The following is an 18,674-nucleotide window of genomic DNA, read 5'->3' as shown; positions in this document are numbered from 1 at the left end:
GAAGCTGATTTTTCGTTGTCGTCGTCTCCCTCGTCCTCCTCTCCGTGTTGTTGTTCTCGGTGACGCGACGGAGGTGTAGCCTGACGCGGTCTCTTACGTGTCGGTCTGAATAAAAGTGGAGCTCCGTAGACCCGGGAGTGACGAAGCGAGTCCGTGTTGGTAAGAGGATACGCATCCGATGTTTGCTAAACAGATAGATGGCTGCCCAGAGAGGTTATTTGCGCCAAAATATCCGCACAGAGCCAACAAAGAGATCATGGCGGCGGTGTTGCAGAGGCTCACAAAATGAGTCAGTCTCTGCAAGGCTCGCAACACAGCAGACATAGGTATTAATGTGGGAGTGGGCTTGGATCTTTTTTTTAATCAAACTTCTCTAGAAATAAGTCACAGAAGCAGCTAGCCACTTAAAGTTACAACCACGTCACCTGAAACCAGTGTTTAATATTAATTTAAAAAAGCAACATCAGTGAATTAACTAGTTAGTGAAAGTGGTGTCTCCTAGTTGCAAAAAAAAGCATACAATGCAGACATTTCCCTCCATAAAAACCCACAGCTAGCAACCTAATGGAAATTGCTAGTGCAGACTTGTTTGGACTACAAGTTTCTCCTTTCAGCAAAGCCTTAAACAGCGACAGGATTTGAAATTAAAGAGCCGAAATTGAGACACGATAAATGTGAAGTTTGTGTTGCACTCCCGTTAGCATGTTAGCATGCTCATTGGAGCTCATTCTGCCTGAGAGCTAGCACGCTAACTCTTAACTTGGTAACACTAGCCTTAGCTTTAGCCTCCGGCGTTAACTGCAAGCGTGAGCCTGGATAAACAAGCGGCTCATTTCAGTTCGCGTTAATGTTGTTGAGCCATAAGTATAACGTTCCGTCTTGCGTCATTTTTAAAATAATTTCGGCTAACAAGGAAACAGTTGAAAATGAGCTATATGCTAGCATGTTAAGCTAAGCCACACCCTCCTTTAAGACCGAGCAAGTTTTTGAATGAGTCTGGTGTTCCCAGCATGCTGTTGCATTCACAAATAAGCCGTTTCTCACTTTTGTTTTCCCTCCATCAGCCAGATTTTAAATGACCATGGAAGCGGCTGCAGACACACAGCAAAGTGGTGAAACGGCTGTTTCGGAGTCTGAGGCCCAGCAGATCACCTTGGCACAGGTAGTGCTTTTTATTCTCATGCAGAGAGTGCAGAACTAGTGCAAGGAGTATGAATTTAAGTTTTAATGCTCGACCATTTTCAGTTTGCGTGAAAATGCTACGTTTCAAAGTTTTGTGCTGTGAGATTTTGGCTTGTTTATCAAATACTACAGGTGAGATTCAGCAAAGACCCCATGATATGATATTGTAGCAGTTTATGCAGTTATGCTGAGCATTGCAATAACAAATACTGTGATTGTGACTGGAAATTATGCCGTCAAAGTTGAAACTTTGTAAATATCTGTATTATCCAGTAAGATAAAATTATCAGTCTGTTATCTGTCTGTAAGTGAATGTGGTCAGTCTTTCTGATAATACAACAGTTAACTGAGATAAATGTGTGTTGCTGTCTACAAAGTCAGAAATTCTGAAATGCTGATTAAATGTAAGTTTGCTCGGCTAGCTTTATCTCAGGATCATGCATGAGATGAGCCTACGGTAGCTCGTAGTGTTCTCCGACTATTTTAATTAATTAAATAAAATATTGATATTTGGTGTCCCTGTATTGATGTTAGGGCTGCACGATTTTGCATAAAATGAGAATCAAAAAATTTTTGGCTTAGAATTGAGATCACGATTCTCTCACGATTTTCTTTTCCAATATAAATATTTATTGCACTTATTAACTGCACATCAACTTCGCAACAGTTGAAACTGAACATAAAAACAATAAATAAACATAAAAACAACAAATGTCTCACGTTTTGTTGTTGCCGCAAAATGTTGTACTGCTTGAAATTCCATCTCAACCATTGCTCGACACTGCGTGTATAGAGCAGGTAGTGCAACAATAGAAAAAATAGTTGCGGGACGGCACAGTGTAGCATTTGTCTAGGGCATGGCTATTCAACTACGAAGTTAGTTGGGCCAGATTTTCAAACCGAGGAATTTATCTGGGCCAGATATTTTTTTTTTTTGAAGCCAGTAAGCAGCAGATCATGATCAATTTCAAACCCACACAACTGTATTGAAAAACAAGTATTTTTTTTTTTATTCCTTTTCTCCTGTAAATCTGGTGACCTCTCACAAATGCACACCAATAGGTCCATTTAAAAAAAGGGAGCTATAACTAAACTATTTTTTGCACATTTGAAATAATAATAACTAAAAACATTTTGATAATTCCTTTTCAAATTAAAATAAATATTTCGCTGACCACTCGCTTTTCCTGCCATGGATGGAGCCCCATCAGTCACAAGTATACAGACACGCTTCATATGCAGACCATTTTCCTCAAAAAGAGCTTAAATCTTCTCAAACATCATTTCGCCAGCTGTGTGTCCCTCTAACGGTAGCAAACCGAGCAATTTCCCATCCAAAAAACAGACATGTACGCACAACTGTGCATTATCAGTTCTGTCTGTGATCTCCTGCTATGGACATTACATCAGTTTTCTTCAGGTCATCTAACAGCATTTCAAACTCCTCTGACGCCAGAACTTCAACTCTACGAATATTTGAACTGTCCTACAGGGGTACGTTTTTAATAGCAGATGTCACACTTACTTTAATTTTTTCATCACTTTTCACTGCATCCACCACGGCCAGCATGCAGTATTTCACTGTTTCAGAATCTGTGAAAGGCCTTTTCTTCTTCGCCAAGAAGCAAACACGAAGGGAAGATGCTGCAGCTCTCTCTTGGGCTGTACAGGACCCTCACCATGGTAGTACAACTCCGGTTATAAGATTATTAAACTCGGTAAAATGAATAAGTATTTGTCAGTCCAGGCAGGGTTAAACCGACAGTTTTCATTGTCAATTTTGCGCTTTTGGAGTGAGAAAGACATGCTGTTGTCGCATCATATATTACGATGATTGTTTAATATGTTTACATCACGGTGCATTGTGGGTTAAATATTGCTAGGCTACTAGGAGTGTTGCATTCACAGTCTACACTACACTGTAGGAATTTTTAATTTTTTAAAAATTGATTAATGAATTAATTTTTTGCGTTTTCTCTGTGTTTCTGCCAGGACCACAGGCAGGGCCACTCGCAGGTTGCTTCTGGGCCGCATTTGGCCCGCGGGCCGCCATTTGAATAGGCTTGGTCTAGGGTGTTGATCATTTTCCTAAATCCCTGGTTTTGCACAGTGTTGATGGGAGCCATATCTTTGGTCAGGTGATAAGTGATAGCCTCCGTAATTTCTTTGTGCCTGCGGGAGTTCGACGTGTATAGGGAAGCGCTGTATAAGGTTCCCGTTATTGGTGTTTGGGTGGTTGACCGGGACGGATTTTCTCCTGTCACTTTCTCGTCATCCCTGACGTGCTCTCCGTTGTTTTTTCCCTGCTAATTTTAGCATCACACGGCACAGCTTCTGTATCACGTGGTATAAGGCTCCGCCCTTGTCATTTGTTGAGCAGGAAGAGTGAGCGCTTGTTTTCATGCAGATTACGTCCCGGATCAAAATGCGGTACAATCGTCATCTTTTTTTTTTTTTTTTTTTTTTTTAAATCGTTGTCATTTGGAAATGAGATCGCACATAAGTATGAATTGAGATCGCGATTTTCTAACGATTAATCGTGCAGCCCTAATTGATGTATTATCACCATGCAAACCGTCACAATACTAGGCTGTATCTGCTGTACCAAATTACGTATCCTCATTCATGATTCAAGAAAGTGAAAATTTAAAGCTTTTCTCTTTAGTGGTCCTTGAGATATTCATGTTTAAACACGACCTCAGATTTCAGGGTGTGAAAAAACATACCTGAAGTGGGTCAACGGACCATTTTTAAAATATGTATATATCTTGGAAAGTATTTGGTATCTTACATATCCAAACTTAGCACCACGAATTGTTTATATAGATCTAAGAAGGTCGAGCAGAAGGCCCATGTGGATTTGAGATGGGATTGAGATTGAGGTTACCCAAGAGTAAAATAATACCAGTTGCTGTGGGCTGTTTGTAACTATGCACATGTGTGGTTATACAATGTGTTTTATATTTTCAGGCATCCATAGCAGCAGCCCAGGTGTCCTCCAGTAGTCCCACAGTCACTCTTGTCCAGTTACCCAATGGTCAAACAGTCCAAGTGCACGGTGTGATCCAAGCCGCTCAGCCTTCGGTCATTCAGTCCCCACAGGTGCAGACGGTACAGGTAAGAGGAGAGGGGAAACTTAATCTTGCAAGTAATGACTGCAGTAGGGGATATGAGCTGAACATGATGGCTTTGAAGTTTGTAAATGAATTCAAATTGAATTTGAGATGATTTCCTTACAGATTTCGACTGTCGCTGAGAGCGAGGACTCTCAGGAATCTGTCGACAGCGTGACAGATTCTCAGAAGAGGAGAGAGATTCTGTCCAGGCGGCCTTCCTACAGGTCTGTGTGACACGCTGAGAAACTGCAGATGCAAACAGCATCTCCTTAATCTGTACTGCTTCCATTTTGTGTCTGTATGACGTGTTCAAAGCTTAGAAGACAATGACTGACACTCTTTCATTTTTATCAGCTATAAATAGACTATTTGCAGATATGAAACGAGGAGAAAATAAAAGGTTGCTAAGATTTTTCTGCAAATGTTCCTCTTACAGAAAGATCTTGAATGACTTATCATCAGATGCTCCGGCAGTGCCTCGAATTGAGGAAGAGAAATCAGAAGATGACTCAGCCCCTGCTATCACCACGGTCACCATGCCCACTCCCATCTATCAGACCAGCAGTGGCCAGTACAGTAAGTACTTTGAGACACAGATAGCTGGTGGTTTTTGTTAAAAATAAGTAGGTGTTAACGTAATCGAGCATTCTACTTCTGCTGTCGTGCAATGAGACTATTTAAATTCACTAAATCAAATGACCAGATTAAGCAGACAGGGAACCTATTATGCTTTTTCTACATGCTGTTACAGTGGTGGATGATCATGTTAAACAAGTAATCCCAAACCTGTTTTTCAGGGATTGCCAATCAGAAAAAGGCCACATTTGATGCTTTGATTCAGACCCTGTTTATTTATTTATTTAATTTTTTTTTTTTGCCTGTCCCGTTTGGCTCTTTTGCCATCAGAATTGTTGTCTAAAGGCAAAGAAAGATGCCCAACGGATTTACTTTACCAAATTGACCATCCCAGCCTTGCCGTAATGGTCCATTTGATTCACCTTTTGTTTAATTTATTTTCACTTGCTGAATACGGGACAGACTTGACTGGGGGAAAGAAGGGGAGAAAGAAAGAGGGAAAGAAAAACAGCTGAGAAGAGGGACGGGGGAGAAGGGCAAAAAACAAAAACCAACAGAATGGGCAGGAAAAAAAAAGAAAATGCATATATCGATCACCTGGATCACCTGTTGAGAAAGAAAAAAGAAAACAAGCAGAAGAGAACAAGAGTAATAGAATAAACAACATCACAATGATATATGGGAATATGACAGTAAATACTAAATATTAAACATTATTGTGCAGCACATAAGATCAACAGAACACAGTGTGCTTTGAGGTAGGAGCCAAAAAGGGTGTAGTTTGTGGGTGTGATCACCCGTGTGTACACCTGTGAGCATGGACGCGCTTGTTTTTTTAAAAGGTTCCTTCATGTAATGATCTGCTAGAGGGTGTGGGGGGGCACAGCCCCGTCCTCCAGGGCATGAAGCAGGTATGGAGGAGATCAAAACTCCAGACATCCAGAGGCCTCCAGAACACAAGAGACCAAGGAAGACCAACAGAGGGGCAGCCGCGCCACTGTCCCAGAAAGAGCTGAGGAGAGTCCCAGATGAGGGCTCACTCAGCAGCCGCGGAGCAGAAGCCAGGGGGGGTTGCAGTGACGCGCCCGTGAGCTCCGCCGGCAGCCAGCCGTGCCTGAGTGACCGAGCCCCAGGCCGAGAGGCCGGGGGCACCCCACCAGGCCCCGATTCAGACCCTGTCTAATGTTTCCAACATTAAAGACCAGTGTTAAGATTATCCTTGACCTGTACAGACTTAATGCAGTTTAGAAAACCTGTGGATATTGTGAATGAATGATGTTAAGTCCAGTATTTTCCTTCTTTTCCTCCTACAAAAACAGTATTTGTGATATGACAGTTTGTGTGGAGCCCCATATCCAGTAATGTTTACAGTATTGGATGGAGGAGAACAACACAGAAAGCAATTGGTTAAAAGTCCTAATGCACAATTTTATCCTTCTGCAGTTGCCATTACCCAGGGTGGAGCCATTCAGCTGGCCAATAATGGCACGGATGGCCTGCAGACGTTCACCATGGCCAACACTGCTGCAGCCCAGCCTGGTGCCACCATCCTGCAGTATGCTCAGACCAGTGACGGGCAGCAGATCCTCGTGCCCAGTAACCAGGTGGTCGTGCAAGGTGGGAAAATGGTTTCCACAGTGTTTAGAAGTGAAGTTCCACAAAACCTACACTATTTGTAAAGCTTTGCTGAATGAAGCACTGACTGTTTGTCTATCTTTGTTCACCAGCTGCTTCTGGTGATGTCCAGGCCTATCAAATCCGCACAGCCCCCACCAGCACCATCACTCCTGGGGTGGTCATGGCAACTCCACCCACAATCAGCGGATCAGGAGCCACTGAGGAAGTCACACGCAAACGGGAGGTCCGACTGATGAAAAACAGGTATGGCGAGGTTAATTAGTAACTCGTACTCAATTGCTTCTGTAGGTGTCAAGCTGATGTGAGCTTCATGTACCCGCATCCTCTTGTCTCACAGGGAGGCAGCCCGCGAGTGCCGTCGGAAGAAGAAAGAGTACGTGAAGTGTCTGGAGAACCGTGTGGCCGTGCTGGAAAACCAGAACAAAACCCTCATCGAGGAACTGAAAGCCCTCAAAGACTTGTACTGCCACAAATCAGAGTAGAATACACCTGCCGGTGGCTTGACAGGTGATCCCCAGCACTTGTGTACAGAGACTCAGCACAGAGCCATGCATCTGGATGCGCCCTCCTCTTTTCTACTCTTCTGCTTTCTTTTTAAAAACTGCTGAAAAATGTGTGAACGTGACTCACCAGGTATAAAAAAAACAAAACAAAAGCCCCATCCCACTTTGGTAAATTGAAACCTTGTCCCATTTGGGCAATTTAAAACCCCCATCCCATTTGAGCAATTTGAAATCAACCACCAGTTTTCCCCCATTAAAAGGATCAGGCGGTGCTCACAGTGAACGTGGAGGAGACTGCAACTTAAACAGGGTCTGCGTGGCAAGGTGACAGAGCAGGGAAACTATCTGTTATCGCCAAGGACACCACCGAAGGGAAGCATTCCAGTCACTGGTGCCCGGACTACCCGGGCAACATCACCAGCAATGGGGGAACTGACCGCAAGCACCACCGATAATGATGATGATGATGGAACTTTTTTCTTTTCTTTTCCCTTTCGGAGAGTATAACTTCACGTGAAACATTTCTATCTGTAACTCTCGAATTAACATCTGTTACTTATTAATGCTTATACTTATAGGTGGCCTGTGTCTTGGACGTTTTTATCTTTTAAGATGTGTGTTTTGGTTTGTTCTGAATTAGATTGTGCTTCTACAATGCCATGTTTCTTTTTTCTTTGTTTTACCCAAGTATATTTTTGCTTTTATACAACGTGAACAAAAAACTAACCATTTAGTTGTAAAATGTTTTTTTCATGTTAACTGCAGCACAGTGAGGAGATGGTAAAAGTTGGGCAGCAGTGAAGTTGGGGGGGGACTTTTTGTCTTCATTTTTTTAAAACTTCAGAGACATTAAGTGGAAAATTGCGTAATGGTGTCCTGTTAATTACCAGATTTTGGTGGTAAAAACAAACAAAGGCAAAATAGGCCTTCGACAGTACAGGAAGTGGGAATAACGGATAAATAAGCTGCTGCACGTTTATCAGAGATTATATACTGTAAGCAAAACCTTTCTTTTTTCTCTCTCTCTCCATAGACTCATGGATTATTTTTGAACAATAACCAAAAACTTAATGAGCCTTACTTGTTATGCAATGAAAGAGTTTTTAAGCAGAATTCAGAGACAAGTGGATAAAGCACTGGAATCATGGAATTACATCAGAGGGGGGAAATTTGCCATAGCGGGCCCCTCTGAGGCCTCGGTCACCGTCTCTTAATTCTGTTTATAGTAATATGAGCTAGCATGTGCACTTTCTTTGCATTTACAATCCTTCAGCATTTCACCGCTTTCTGGGTAAATCTACCACTCATCTGCAGTTAATCAAATGTTGTTGCATCAATGTGTTTGATCACTTCTTTTTTTTGTAAATGGAGCATCAAAGCTCACCAGATACAACTCAACTGCACCCACTTTGTGAAATGACTGTAAGATCAGGTGGTGTTGGTGGTTCTAAAAGAAAATATTTTTGTGAGAATGGGATGCCATATTGTATTCTTTAGGTATTATGTATAGTCATGATATAGTATGCTTTTTATGTTGCTTCTCGTTTATTTTTTTTGTATTCACTATTTCTAAATGTCAGCAACAACTTGTATAATAATACAGTGCATTACGTTAGAGCTATTCAGATATGACACTTTTGGCAGCTGTTAATAAATGTGTTTCTGGTAATCTGATTTTAAAACATTTTATTTCATATATTAAAACGAACAAATGGTCACAAGTCTCTCTTCCGTGTCAGTTTGCAAGCTTTGTATAGGTGTATGTCTCTTTGTTTGTCGTAGTGGACTTCTTCGACGGTGAAGTGCTGCTTAAGCATGCCTAGGAAGTTCGTGTCTCGCTCATAGCGGAGCTTGCAGGCCAGTAACACCACAGTGGCGTCTGAGCTCAGGTGCTCCAGCGTTTCCAGCAGAGGCAAAAATGTGTCCTCCAGGTAAATGATATCCGCACCCAGAACCACATCAAACCCTCTGGCTGGGTATCGCTCGAGGCCCTCGCCCCAGGTCAACTCAGAGACCACCACTGATTGTTGGGAATCTGGGGGCAGGTTTGCTTTCACGTTAGCAGAGAGGAAGTCCAGCGCAGGCTCTCTGTCAGTGATGGTCACTCTGGCACCTAGGGAAGGGTTAGAGTAGGACTATCACAGCTTTCCTTGTTCACCCGCCACACTCTCAAGGGTTTTTGATAGTGCTATGAGATACTGCAAATTTTGGTATCGATCTGATACACAGTAAATACAGGGCCAGTATTGCTGATATCAATATGGATACTTTAAACCTATGAAGGGAGATTATGTAGCGGAGAGTAGTGTGTCATGATGAATCCTGAACAAATTTTAATGACCACTAAATCAATTTGATTTTAATTTTCCACAATAATGAGTTAACACAACAAAAAACACCTTCAGTTTTTGGATAAAGGTGGGCAGATTAATCCAAATATCGATGGTATTAATATCCTTCAATACTAGCCCAATAGGATCGATACATACTGTGACATCTCTGTGATATATAGCCTGTTGCAGCACATTTAAACAACTGAAGCTGACCTACAGTGTTTTAAACACATGCATATTTAAATTCAAGGTCTCCAAAAAACACAGTTTCAAAATACACAAAGTGCTGAAAGGTGTGTTTTTTGTGTTAACTCATTATTGTGGAAAGCAAAAATTTCAGTGATTTAGTGATCATTAAAATGTCATCAGAATCTACTAATTGATGACAATTTATCATAAATAATGACACTGCTCTGACCTTTATATGCTGCCTCCACAGGTTAAAAGTGTCAGCATTGCTGTCTTCAGCATTAGCCCTGTATTTATTTGGTATCACACACGACTAGTTTTGGAGACAAGGAATCCAAATGAGCCTGTCTCTAAAGCATCTTGGGTCAACTTCTGTTGTTTTAATGTGTTATATATGTGTGTATATTTTTCATTATTTTATATTAATTATTTAACACAGTTCTTTTGTGTACATACTGAACTTAAAGGTTTGAAACCAAAGTGCTGATCCTTTTGGGCTAGTATCGATCTGATACCAATAGCAGCATTGGTACTGATACTACTGATGTTTGGAGTGATCCGACCACCTCCAGTTTTTGGTGGTTAGTAATTATGCACTCACCTAGCAGAGCTGCTACAATGCCCACCAGACCAGTGCCAGCTCCCAATTCAATTGCTTTCTTCCCCTTTAGCTCCACTCTTCCCAGCTCCAAGTACATACACATGACCACCGCCTGGGCAGTAACACAAATGCAATAGTAATGTATAAATCTAATGAAACATGGAGGAATTATTGAAGCTAAGCACTGTTGCCACTGTTGTAACGTACCGCATCCCACACAACTGCCGCCACACCGAGCTTTTTCCAGTCCTGAGCGAGTCGGAGGTCGCGGTTGGCAAACCTAAACTGTGCTGATGAATTGTGGAGTTTGGAAAGCGCAGGCAATGGGTTTTCTACATAGGGAACGAGAGCCATGTTTGAAATAAATAAAACCCACACTCGTTTACACATGCGCAGTGCGCTCCTCCTTCTTCTTCGACGTTTTCCCTAGGCTGGCTCATTGATTCGTTTCCGCCATCTTCTGGAGTTATTATATAGCTATTATTTAATTCGTTTGTTAAAGAATGTTTTTAGGGTATATGAACCAACTTTTAGCGTTGATAGTTGGCTTGTTTTCTTTAATAAATACTGAAGCGCAAGAGACCGATTCGCTTTCAGGCAACTGAAGACGGCAACCCGTGTTGACGTCAACGAACAAATTTAGCCAATCACGTAACTGCCCAGCTAAAAGTGACCAATGGGAAAAGAGTAAGTCTTTGCGATGGGCGTGTCTGCAAGATTTTCTTAACGGGGTTGTGTTTTAGCTAGGAGGGGGCGTGGTCTGAAAAAACCCGCAGGTCTGTAAAGGTAGCAACACATAGCAGCGATGTAGCTTCCGGTGTACTGCAAATAAAGGGTTTTTGAGCTGCGTGAAGAGACTCACTCTGTGCTGAGAGTATAGACATAAGAAATAAAAAAGAAAAAAAATACATATTTTCATCGAATATGAAAAGGCTGCACAGTGGTGGGTATTTTCTTAGTAAGAACCTGCCACCAATGGCATCTATTGCAGCTACAGGTCCATGGACGTTTACTTTGAAAACCTTAAGCAGGAAATTACCTCTGAACTTACCTGCTACGGTCGCTTTGACATCTAAAGCTTGTGTCCCGCTAGTGCGACGAGATGAACGCCACCTCCGGCCACCGCTTTGATACCCACTGGCCGTTCACTTTCCCCGTTTCCTCTAAAAACCCTTCCGGCTGGTGAATTCGCCCGGTACTGTCGCTGAAAGGGCTGCAGCGGTGACACAGACTTGAGCCGCAGTGAAAATGGATTGAGTCACGCTGCTGGAGGAGCCAGCAGTGGATTGAGGTGCGGAAGCTAGCGTTAGCCGGCTAGCCATGGAGGGAGGCAGAGGAACGCCTGACTTCGTCTCATTAGACTGTTTTCCGTAAAATGACTTGGTAGCGGTTATTCTCAGCCCCAAACCATGCAGCCCACGCACGCAGTTCATATTAAAGTGCGCCATCCGTGGGTTGCGCACACACCCTGAATATGTCAGCCGTCCTGCACATACCGCAGATACTTACTTGGCTGTCCTTGCATAGATCCCGTTCTGCTCTGAAGCGAGATCGTTCACTTTGCAGCAAAAACACAAGGGCTGTGCTGGTCCACAACACGCACATTTTCAAATAATCCGAACACTTCCAGGTTGTGATTGAACCCGATCTCGCCAAGGCAGAGCAAAACTAGTGTTTTATGTATTTTTCCTAACAACCCCTTGTAAGGTTTGGCTTAAAGATCTTGCAGACCTTCCTGCAGCTTCAGAATTGCCAGACTAGCAGGTGGTCCCTCCTCAATTGTATGGAAAGCGGTGCTGGCTGTTGCAGGACTTTTGCAGGTCAGCGATGGGAGGTTCGGTGTCCTGCTGCATCTCTCCTGGAGAGAGCCCCAAGATCCACAGGAGAGAGGTGGAGCTGGAGGAGTGTCCCATCACCACTACTGAAGATGTGAGCGAGGACACTGGGACATACCTGCAGCACATCAGCGACAGGGAGCTTCCAGATGGTGTGTGGAGATTAGTTTGCTATTTTTGGAGATGTGATTGCATGCAGTGATGTTGTCCTGTCCTGGTGCCGGTTTACTGCAAGTGATTCAGTTTAAATGTTTTACATGCTTTAAGAGCTGTTTAGCATTAAATCAGCAGCAGCGTGGCAGCTCCTAGACAAACACTGTAGTCTTATATGAAGACTTCTAACACTTTCCTTCTACAGAGCTGGCCCAAGAGGCCAACCCATCCGACCACCCCAGAGCAAGCACTCTATTCCTCAACAAGTCTCAGACAGATGGTCAGTATTTCTCTGGTGCTTTAATACTTTACCCCATTCTCTTCTGAAACTCCTACATCTCTTTGATTTTGTTTTTTATCCAATTTCAGTCCGCGAGAAAAGGAAAAGCAACTACATGAATCACGTAAGTTACGGCTCTGCGTGTTCTTCGTGGGTCTTTTTGTTGCTGAAATGATTCAGTCATACATCTAATTTCTCTGGGGTTGAATGTGTTTCTATAACCCGTTTTCCCCTCCATTCTGTCTCTAAACATGCTTTCGATGCCAGATGTCCCCGGGACTCCTTTCTAAAAAGTACAGCTCGTGTTCAACCATATTCCTCGATGACAGCACCGTCAGCCAGCCCAATCTCAAGAGCACTATTAAATGGTAAGTGACCGCCCTCACCTCAGTACTGCTGCAAGTGCAAGTACAAAAGAAGTTGGGACGCTGTGTAAAGTGTGAATAAAAAACAGAGTTCAATGGTTTGCAAATTCCACAAACACAGTTTTGACTCACTTTAAAACATTTTAAACTTATCATATGTTTATTTTGAATTTGATGGCAGCATCATGGCCACGTTTAACGCTGTGTAGCATCCCATCTTCTTTTAATAAAAGTGTGGAAACTAAAAAGAGAGCTTTGCTGGACATTTGGGAGAGGAATGATGTCCTGATATAAGATTCTAGCTGCCGCTTTCAGCTGGTGAAAAGTTCAGCATCTGGACTTCTTTACCAGGAAGTCATGCTCTTGTAATACATGCAGTATGTGGTTTAGCACTGTTTTACTGAAATATGCAAAAACCTCCTTGAAGAAGCTCTCTGCACGGCAGCATATCTTGCTCTAAAGCCTTCATATGCGTTTCAGCATTGATGATGCTTTTCCAGATGTCCAAGCTACCAATTCAGTAGGCACTGATAGATACTCCTGTTTTTAATGCAGTGCCACCTGAAGATCATGGGCACTGATTTTTAGCCTTGTCTTTTGTGCACAGATATTTCTTCCAGTTCTGTGAATTGTTTAATATCACTATGTACTGAATATTATTAGATATTCAAAGTCTCCTCATCTGTACATGAATTTGTTCCCCAATTTGTACATAGGCTTTTTTGAGATTACTAAACCTTGGCCCATCTTTACTTCTGAGAAACTCCGTCCCCTTTAAGATCCTCTTGTTATACACAATTATGTTACTGACATGTTGTCAGTCTACTGTTTAATTATTTGCAAAATGTTTCTGTTTGTTTGTCCTGAACTGCAGGTAACATTTAAAGTCACCAAATAGCTGCAGTTGAAAAGATCTAAATATCTATTTGTAAAGTAGAAGTAAAAATAAAAAGCTGTAAAAGGGAAAATCCAGCTCTAGTGTTTTATTCTTTGTTGATTTCTGTCTCTTGCAGTGTTGCACTGGCCATATACTACCACATAAAAAACAGGTAGGAAACGTCAGAAGTATTGTCTCTTGGTAGTGCAACGTTTTCTTCATTGTTGTAACCAGTACTTAGATATTTACAAACATTAGTCATCAAGTTTGTAAGAAAGACTGATTTTAGTACTTAGGCTAATTTTTAATTACTTCATCTAAGTCCTATAGGAAATGCTACTTGCCTTGTCTTACTGCTAAATACATCATGCATGAATGACAGACGTATGCAGAAGGTGGATATCAACTTAAGTGCCAGATGGGTACAGCTTTTTAAGATCATCACTGGTAATGAGAGCCAGAGATTTTTTAATTTTTATTAGTCCTTTATTTATCCAGGTAAAAAATCTCATTGAGATTAAAAATCTCATTTCCAAGAGAGACCTGGCAATTTAGCTCTGATTGACAAACAAACCAGAAGGTGGCTTGCGTCAGGTCAGAATTGCAAAAAAAATAAATAAATTAAAAAAGAGGTTGTGATTGCTTTTTAAAAAAAAAAAATTAACAGTTTTTTTCATCTCATGTCTGCACATAATAGGTTGAAAATTGAGTTCTCTGTTTGCGTCATCTCAGTTTGAAATGCAATTTATTTGCATTTTAAATATAGTAACTGTCAAAACATGACTTTAAGGAAAGTAGGAGCTACTTTCCTTAAAGTCATGTTCTTGGAAGTGATCCAAGGATGCAATTTTGCCTAATTTAGGTCAAGTATGGTTTTTGAGTTTTATGGCCAGAGTCATAGCACTTGGTGGTGGCAACTCAAAGAATAGATACAATGTGGTGAAGAAGTATTTGCCCTTTTCTGATTTCTTAGTTTTTTGCATATTGGTCAAACTTACATGTTACAGATCATCAAACTAATTTGAATAATAGACCAACATAGCCTGAGTAAATACAAACAAACAGTTTTTAAATGACTTTATTTATTAAGGCAAAAAAGTTATCCAAGCCTACTTCGTCCTCATCCTGTGTGGAAAAAAGTAATTGGCCCCACTTGATCCACAGATTGGATCCACAGTGAGAGCCATTATCCAAAAATGAAGAAAACTCGGAACAGTGGTGAACCCTCCCAGGAGTGACCGGCCTATCCAAATGACTCCAAGAGCACAGCGACAGTTTCACTTTTGGGTCACAAAAAACCTCAGAACAACATCTAAAGGCTGCTTTGCTGTTTCAGGACGACTTGCTGTAATTGATGGAACCATGAATTCTGTTCTCTAGCAGAAAATCCTGAAGGTGGATGTCCAACCACAAGTTCATGGCCTGAAGCTCAAGAGCACTTGGGTTATACAGCAGGACAATGATCAGAAACACCAGCGTGTCCACCTGTGAATGCGTCAAAAAAAAAGAGAAAGGCTTTCAGCGGCTTAATTGAAATGCTGATTTAAATCAGATGGCGCTACTTTAGCACAACCTTAAACAGGCCGTTCATGCTAGAAGACCCTCCAGTGTGACTGAATTAAAACAACTGTACAAAGAAAAGTGGAGCAAAATTCCTCCACAGTTCTCAGAAACACTTGATTCCCATTCTTTTGGCAAGAGTGACACAACCACTTACTAGGTTTAGGGGTCAATTCCTTTTTAACATAGGACCAGGCAGGTTTGTATTAACTTTTTTCATTTACCGTAAAAACTAGATGTTAAATGCACTTATTATCTTTAACATTAAAATTTGTTTGATTATCTGAAACATTTAAGTGTGACAAATACACAACAAAAAAACTAAGAAATCAGGAAGGGGGCAAATATTTTTTCACAGCAGGTGGCCAAATTAGTTTTTTGGACATCAGTGAGTCAGATACTTAATAATATAGGAAACAAAATGTTTGTTAACATCAATGCACATCAATGGTTGTAATCTACAAAGTATTTGTAGAACTCAACGAAAGATAAATAACTGTTGTGATATCTAACACCAAGAAACCCCAGTGAATAAGCAATGGTAGTTTCAAACCATGAGAAGTTACATATCACGTAACAGTGGCTTGTTGCATCTACAGAGATTCAAACCGCTCGCTGGATATATTCGACGAGAAGAAGCACCCACTGTCGGTGAGTTGAGGTGGTTGATTACACCAAGCAGTGATATTTGCTATATTAGTGGACCGCTGATGATGACCTTCTGCCCAACAGCGAGAAAAGGTTCCAGATGACTACTCTGTGGTTGACCCGGAACACAAACTCATCTACCGCTTCATAAGAACGCTCTTCAGCTCTGCTCAGCTCACCGCCGAGTGCGCCATCGTCACTCTGGTAAGTTCAAACATCCACCACACTGCAGAGAGTGCTGAATGATGCAAAGAAGTATTGAGCACTATCACCCTTTCTGCTTGTGTGAATGGATGGGTTCCTTCTGCCTTAGGTGTATCTGGAAAGGCTGTTAACGTATGCTGAGATGGACATTTGTCCTTGTAACTGGAAGCGCATTGTTCTTGGTGCCATCTTACTGGCCTCCAAGGTCTGGGATGATCAGGCTGTGTGGAATGTCGATTACTGCCAGATCCTCAAAGATATCACCGTGGAGGACATGTAAGTATTACAGTAGTTTTTGTATAGCACTGCCAGATCTACAAAATGACCTCCAGCAGGCCACTCGTGTCAGTGTCTCTGACCAGACCATCATAAATAGACTTAATGAGGGTGGCCTGAGGGCCTGACATCCTCTAGTGGGCCCTGTGATCTCTGCCCGGCACTGTGAAGCCCGATTAGCATTTGCCATAGTGTACCAGAAATTAGCAGGTCCATTACTGGCGCCCTGTGCTTTTCACAGACGAGAGCAGGTTCCCCCTGAGCACGCGTGACAGATGTGAAAGGGTCTGGAGAAGCTGTGGAGAAAATTCTGCTGCCTGTAACATTGTTCAGCATGACTGGTTTGGTAGTGGGTCAGTGATAGTCTGTGGAGGCATATCCATGGAGGAACGCACAGAGCCCTACAGGCTAGGCAACAACACCCTGACTACCATTAGGTATCCTTGGACCCATTGACAGACCCTACGCTGTTGCAGTGAGTACTGGGTTCCTCCTGGTGCACAACAGTGCTTCATGTGGCAAGAGTATGCAAGTAGTTCCTGGAGGTTAAAGGAATTGATACCATTGCCTGGTCCGCACGTTCACTTGACTCCCTGTTTCATTTTCACTTTGAATTTAGCCCTCTGTAGGTTGATTATTTTAATTTCCATCATAGTGGCATTGTGATTTTATTTTCTGAATACCAGTGCATAAGAGTATAGATATCCAGACGTGCTTTTCCCCCCCATTGAGATTGATGCATTTTCAAAGTGTTCCTTTAATTTTTTTAAGTAGCGTAGTTTCTAGTTCACACAGTGCAAACACACGGAAAGTGGGGACCACCTCCAAGAGTTATAGGAAAGCCCTCAAAAGGTTCCTGCAGCCTGGAAAGGACCTTTTGTTTTTTAATAAAAGCTCGTGAACCTTTCCAAACTGTTTTGCAGGAATGAGATGGAGCGTCACTTTTTGGAGCTGCTCCAGTTCAACATTAATGTCCCAGCCAGCGTCTACGCCAAGTACTACTTTGACCTGCGCTCACTGGCTGATGACAACAACCTCAGTTTCCCTCTGGAGCCACTCAGTACCAAGCGGGCCCAAAAACTCGAGGTGAGTAATTTTCCAGGGCTGATTTTATTTTGCAGTTTGGAAATGTATATATTCCGACTGCTGAACTGATTAAGTAAGTGTTGGTAGAACTTGTTATGCTGTGGCTGCTCTGCTTGTTCTGTCGTAACAGTTTGAAACTTCTTCTGATTATTATTGTTTTTTATTGTTCTTATCTTTCTCTTTTTTGTAGGCTATCTCCAGGCTATGTGAGGACAAGTATAAGGACTTGAGTAAATCGGCCATGAGAAGGTCTGTCAGTGCAGACAACCTAGTTGGCATCAAGACTGCACAGGCCGTACTCTCTTAAGTCTGTGACAGCCATCTATCATTGGAGCAGACTGCAAGATCTACAGGATATGATGCCACACATGCTGAGAGACATTTCCAAAGTAGATTGCATTAATATCAGCTGCTGATAAGTTTCATTACAAAAGCTTATGTGCTCATTTTGGAGAGGAACAAACGATTTACCGTAAAGTATCACTACAATATAATGAAATCAGTCTTTATGTGTTCATTACAAGGAACTTTGGCTAACTGCCTTTAAAGCATGGTGATATGGTGAAAAATATGTTGTATTTTAAAGGTGGATGTCTACAGCTGGAAGGAATCAGCATGAAAGCACTACCAGAAGCCACACATAACCTTTTTTCCCGTCTTTTTTTTTTTACATTATCCAGTCTTTTGGGGAGTAGGATCTGGCTATGGCCGTCTTCTTCCACCAAGCAAACTCCCTCTCCTATATTCAAATGATGACAGACTGTTTTGGAGCTACCCTGTGGTGTAGTTCTGCACATGGACAAAGAGTAGACTTTATTTTGCTTACTATGTAGGCCCCTATAGCTGTGAAATGTACAAGATTTTATTTAATTTAAATAAATTTCACTTGCTGTTTCAAATTCATGCTGTTTAAGTGGGAAAGTGTATCATGGTGGTTTTTTGTTTGTGGAAGATGTGAGATGTGAGCACAGAGGTGGTGACGGTGCAGAGCTTGCCCACAGCTTTGAGTACCAAACATCACATATTAGGTATAAGTTAATAGCGTAAGATATAAGGTCTTGTGTATAATATGTGGCAGCATGTAAGGAAAAAACAGAGTTTATACAGTAATAACCTAAAAGTCAATATTTGGTGTGACCACTTTTATTCTTCAGCACAGTCTGAACTCTCTTAGGCAGCTTTCTTGTCATTTCGTTAAGTCGTCTTCAGGAATAGTTCTCCAGGCTTCTTGAAGGACATTCAAAGCTCTTCT

At 41.9% G+C, this 18,674-nt stretch overlaps 3 protein-coding genes across 4 annotated transcripts; 2 read left to right on the top strand and 1 right to left on the bottom strand.

Moving 5' to 3' along the window:
- On the top strand, positions 1-7,697 carry LOC146641941 (cyclic AMP-responsive element-binding protein 1-like). 2 transcript variants are annotated; one of them, XM_085397403.1, is made up of 8 exons: positions 1-159; positions 1,065-1,162; positions 4,153-4,299; positions 4,422-4,522; positions 4,735-4,874; positions 6,318-6,491; positions 6,602-6,755; positions 6,850-7,697. In XM_085397403.1, exons 2-8 carry the CDS (start codon positions 1,076-1,078, stop codon positions 6,992-6,994), a joined length of 948 nt encoding a protein of 315 aa, XP_085253529.1. In that variant the 5' UTR covers positions 1-159; positions 1,065-1,075; the 3' UTR covers positions 6,995-7,697. The 2 variants fall into 2 exon arrangements, with proteins under 2 accessions (XP_085253529.1, XP_085253530.1); XM_085397404.1 differs by lacking the exon at positions 1-159 and adding an exon at positions 169-326.
- Positions 7,698-8,538: 841 nt separating this feature from the next.
- On the bottom strand, positions 8,539-10,711 carry mettl21a (methyltransferase 21A, HSPA lysine). The gene is made up of 3 exons (XM_085397406.1): positions 10,346-10,711; positions 10,139-10,250; positions 8,539-9,128 (listed from the first exon to the last, which is right to left on the bottom strand). The coding sequence occupies exons 1-3, from the start codon at positions 10,526-10,528 to the stop codon at positions 8,731-8,733; spliced, it is 693 nt and encodes a 230-aa protein (XP_085253532.1). The 5' UTR covers positions 10,529-10,711; the 3' UTR covers positions 8,539-8,730.
- A 458-nt stretch (positions 10,712-11,169) lies between these two features.
- LOC146641939 (cyclin-Y-like protein 1) lies at positions 11,170-18,319 on the top strand. Its single transcript, XM_085397402.1, has 10 exons — positions 11,170-12,125; positions 12,332-12,406; positions 12,496-12,530; positions 12,674-12,774; positions 13,785-13,820; positions 15,808-15,859; positions 15,941-16,060; positions 16,170-16,336; positions 17,260-17,422; positions 17,613-18,319. Exons 1-10 carry the CDS (start codon positions 11,966-11,968, stop codon positions 17,727-17,729), a joined length of 1,026 nt encoding a protein of 341 aa, XP_085253528.1. The 5' UTR covers positions 11,170-11,965; the 3' UTR covers positions 17,730-18,319.
- The last annotated feature ends 355 nt before the right edge of the window (positions 18,320-18,674 follow it).

The sequence above is a fragment of the Rhamphochromis longiceps genome, linkage group LG23 (assembly GCF_057381845.1).
Source record: "Rhamphochromis longiceps isolate RC_006_pf linkage group LG23, R_longiceps_female_GT1.1, whole genome shotgun sequence".
NCBI classification, from domain to species: Eukaryota; Metazoa; Chordata; class Actinopteri; order Cichliformes; family Cichlidae; genus Rhamphochromis; species Rhamphochromis longiceps.
The sequence above is the reverse complement of the archived record's forward strand: the minus strand, read 5'-3'. Positions and strand labels throughout refer to the sequence as shown.